We start from the raw sequence: 4,502 nt of genomic DNA, 5'->3' as shown, positions 1-4,502 counted from the left end.
GGTGTTAAGGGTCTCACTACTAGATCAGACTCAGTGATTCTCCTGTCTGCAGCCTCCCAAGTCCTGGGATTACAGTTATGCACCATCATGCCATCTCATTTGCTGTCTCAAAGGCCCCAGGAGTGGGGCCAGCCCTGCAGGCTCAGGGATAGAACCCCAGGCCCTCCAGGCTTGCTTGTAGCTGCTTTAAATCCACTGATCTATTTGGCCAGCCTGTATCAATATTTTTGAGCATCTAAAAATGAAGAAATATCTATGTTGGTCACTCAATCAGTTGTGGTTTCTCTGAATTGTGTTTCTGGTTAGAAAACACTAGTTTCACTTTTAACTTAGGAGATACCACTTTTAATCTTAAAATTTTGGTGTTTAGAGGTCCTCCATTTAAGGGTTAGGAGAATTAAGACTTCTTGATAAGATGGATCCTGAAATATACATTTATATGCAAAATAATGACAATGCATGACATAATATATGTGAAACGTACTTAAGTTATGAATAATTAATTCTTTTGGATTTTTTGTTGTTGTTTTTATTGTTACTTGAAATCAAATTCCTGACCTCACACTTTCCAGACAGTCATTGTGCCACTGAGATAAATCTCCAGCTCAGTTAATCATTAGATCACAGTTCTGAAGATGTTTAGATGAGCCAGCAGTTTCCTGCAAGTTGATGGTTAAAGAAAGTAAATATTTATTTCCAGAGAAGAAAAGCACAGAGTGTGTAAAGGATGAAGCAGGAGACCCTTCAAACATATTCTTGACTCCAGAAGGTTTGGAGTTTGATGGTATTATGAGAGTCCACATAGAGAAGGATTTTATTGCTTTCTGCTCTTCAACACCAGGTAATCAGTGCTTAATTTTACATGAAATTTTGAAGAACAATTCCGTTTCTTTACAGTAACACATCTAATTACCCTTACTCATGAAGACACAATGTACAATAATTAACAAGATGCCCTAGAAGAATTTCCAAAGTGCCCACAATGCTCAGATCCCTTACAGTCCAGTTGCCAAGACATTATGCTTTATGGAAGAGGGTTTTTGAGGATAGGGGGACATAAGGCATACCAAGCACATTGAGGTGTTATGCTAAAGTGAGTTATGAAGTGTACAAAAGAAAACACACCTGAATGAATCTAAATGTCAGCTAAGGAGTAGGAGTGCTACAACTATATCCTAACATTATTATTTAGATATTGGTAAACTAGGTCCAGTAATTTGGCCTTGCTGCCCTTCCTTTGGATTACTCGTTGTATGTAAATATAATATCATTGTTCTGAGCATTAAATAAGATGACTTAAGTGCAACAATAAGCATAGTACAGAGGAAAAGTACATTTAATGAATGCTCTTAATGAGTTTGCATTTTATAAGCATGCAAGACACTTCACACATTAAGGTTCAAACACCAGTCACTGGAATCCTCCCAGCTAGTGAATTTTGCAGTTTTCTAGAGCTTACAGACTCCTAGCTGCCTTGGCCCCTAAGGCGTGTGTTCAGGCCTGTGCTCACACAGTTTGCAGGCTGTCTTCTCTAATGAGGCACTTGCCTCCAGAAGTGTCACAGCTCTGCATTATGTTGACTTTGTCCTGATATACAATGCGTCATGTTCTCTAACAATCAAAAATAATGATACTGTGCATACTTTCCCACCTTCCCTAGCAGTCTTAATAACTTTTAAACCATTTGACCCTGGTCTTCTACCATGCATTCCTCTCTGTCTTCTTAGTAGTCTGCACCTCCCTGACTTCTCAATGTCCATCTTGCTGGTTTCTGCCTCTTTACTTTCCCTTCTAGCTTCCCTCCACATGGCTGTTAGAGATCCCAGCTCAGTTCTCTTCACCTTCACGGTCCCCTGGGCAAGTCCCAACGACATGCTGTTTTCCTGAAGAACTGATCAAGAATTTCTTAAATTCCACTGAAGGCCTTCATAGCTAGCTACCTACACTTTTCCTTAATATTCTTTTTTTGGCTGGCAGCTGTATTTCAACAGGATTTTAATTATTCATGTGTATTTTATTACAATTTAACTGAGTAAAAATTTTGGTTAAATGATGTGTCCATGAATATATACATCAATTCTTAGTGTTTTTCTCTATGTAGTTCCAGCATAAGTTTTAAACATCTACACTATTTCCATGCGTATTATTTCTCTTTAGTAACTCTCTGATCCGTAGCTTCTTTCTTCCTCCAGTTGGAGTTAAACTTCTCTTCTGAAACTTCTGCAATATGTTGGCGTCGTTTTCTTTTTCTTTCTTTCTTTTTTTGCTTTTCATTTGATGTATTTGGTAAGCTTGTAGTGATCCTGCTATTTTCGGTCTCCCCAGTGCTGGAAACGTAGGCGTGCGCCACCACTGCTGCACTGAGTCAGCAGCTCGGCTCACCCTCGGGGTTGGCCAGCACGGCACGCACGACCTGGGGTCAAACCCTAGACCTTGCGCTTGCCGAAGCTGGTGCTCAGTCGCTCAGCTAGCTCACCGGCCCTTGAGCGGCCGCACCAAGCCTCATTGTCATTCTCATTTAGCATTCCAACTTCATGACCTTATGTGTGTCGCATACCTATGCTGCATCACAGCTGCTCCTCAGGCATCTCTTTGCCACAGCAGCGATTGACTCCGCTCCTTATCGTCAGACCACAATTTTTAAAAACCACATTGAATAGCAAACTTGAGATGTTTAATGCAACTACCGCTTCCTATGCCGTCTGCACTTTCCACCCTCGATTTTATTTCCGTCACTCTTACAGAAGACTATGACACTTGCACTGTCTACAGAACTGTCTTGCCTGTACAGAAAATATGCTCACTCATTCAGAATATAGTCATTGAAGAATGGCAGGCAGCATACAGAAAGCAGGAGGTGCTCAATGACAGACAAAAGCTGAAGTGAAAATACTAGAGCTACCTATACATGCTGGCAAACACTGGCCATAAGAACCCAAATGTGCTTTATTTACAGATGACTTTTCTCTGCGACCTCCTGAAAACGGCTCTCTTTTTATTACAAAACTCACTGAAATTATGCAAGAATATGCCTGTTGCTGTGACCTGCAGGAAATTTTCCAAAAGGTGAGGTTCTAAATGTTTCTTCCCCTGTCATGCCGGCCCCACCCCTGGGGAGCACTAAGACGGGGATTTAGACTGGGTGTGGGGGTTCATGCCTGTAATCCCAGCTATTGGGAGGCTGAACACAGGTGGATCACTGTGAGTCTGATCTACATAGTGAGACCTTGTAGACCCTGTAGACCCTTACTAAAAATACAAAAACAAAACAAAATGAAATAAAATAAAAATAAATGTTTCTTCTCTACTTGTTTAGCTCTGGGCTGTTTTCCTGCTGGAATCTTAGGGGGACATTCTGATCATGTTTATCTTCCAATGATGTTATTCTGTCAAAAGGAAGTTTGAGGGGTTTTCAGGAGTAAGCAAACATGTATGTAAGCTTCAATGAGTTCCGGTCCACAACTCATAGGAAATAGTCACTTGCTTCTTCAACTCCTGCTCCGCCATGATATGAGAAATGAGTAGACTCTAATTTGCCTATGTCCAGGATAGCTAAGAGGTCCTGCTACAGAAGTTGAAAATCTGTAAGGTCATTCTATGCTCAGATATGCTGCTTGTGGTGGTTCTGAGAGATGCAGATACCTTTTGTTTACATCACTCAATTTTAATATATATGATAGGTTATTTTTCCAGACAAATTCAAGATTCTCCACTTAGATAACAATGCCCACAATATTTTCTTCTCTTCTAGGTTCAACTTGCACTTGATACGTCAGAGCCTATGGCACAGACACCCGTGAAAGAACGCGTGACTTTGACGAAGCACTTCTATCTCTTCCCAGGACACTAAAGTACCTAAATTGTATCAGTATCTATGGGTAGATTTCTGTATGTGCAGAGAGAGGAAGAAGGAATTGAAGTTAGAGTACTGGAACTCCATGACAGTCTCGTAAAATGAAGGGAGCTATGGAAAAACTGTCTTTTTCTATTTAGTTTAGCATACATTACATTTAAAATGCTGCAGAAGTGGATGGGTATTTCTTAGTGGCAGGTACTGTACATCAAAACATAGTCAAAATATTTAAAAGTACACTTACGAGGATCACATTGGTGAGGCATGTAAGGCCAGCATGGATTCTCCCTTTTTATGTTTGTTCCCATTGATAATGAGATTTACCACTTAAATATGTCTTAGCAGAACTCTTCCTGGTATTTGCATTATTTCCTATTTTGTAGAAAACCATAGGTTCTATTTTTCTGTACAAATGTTTAGCATCATCTCTCTTAGAAATGTCATTTCTCTTGAAAATCTATTAAACCTGAAATAAAGTGAAAAGGTTTATTTTTGTTTGTTTGGTTGGTTTTTGCCACACTGGGAATACAAGAGGTTCAACACAGAGCGGTAATGCATTCGGGTTCTCATGACTCTGATAAGACTGGAGCTCGTAGTGACACTGTTCTTGTGTTTTTAAAATACTGTTTCTGCTTTAGGAAGGCAGAAG

General features: G+C 40.1%; 1 protein-coding gene across 1 annotated transcript in view; it reads left to right on the top strand.

Moving 5' to 3' along the window:
* Positions 1–3,923, top strand: part of LOC101581086 (caspase-1-like) — an 11,001-nt gene extending 7,078 nt beyond the window's left edge. The window contains exons 6-8 of the mRNA XM_023709579.1: positions 701–841; positions 2,957–3,066; positions 3,752–3,923. Coding sequence (XP_023565347.1) covers positions 701–841; positions 2,957–3,066; positions 3,752–3,850 — 350 coding nt within the window. The 3' untranslated portion in view covers positions 3,851–3,923. The remainder of the gene's footprint in view (positions 1–700; positions 842–2,956; positions 3,067–3,751) is intronic.
* Positions 3,924–4,502: the final 579 nt, after the last annotated feature.

Source organism: Octodon degus, unplaced genomic scaffold (assembly GCF_000260255.1).
Source record: "Octodon degus isolate 3935 unplaced genomic scaffold, OctDeg1.0 scaffold00012, whole genome shotgun sequence".
Lineage (NCBI taxonomy): Eukaryota > Metazoa > Chordata > Mammalia > Rodentia > Octodontidae > Octodon > Octodon degus.
Note: the sequence above shows the minus strand (reverse complement) of the source record. Positions and strands in the feature narration are given on the sequence as shown.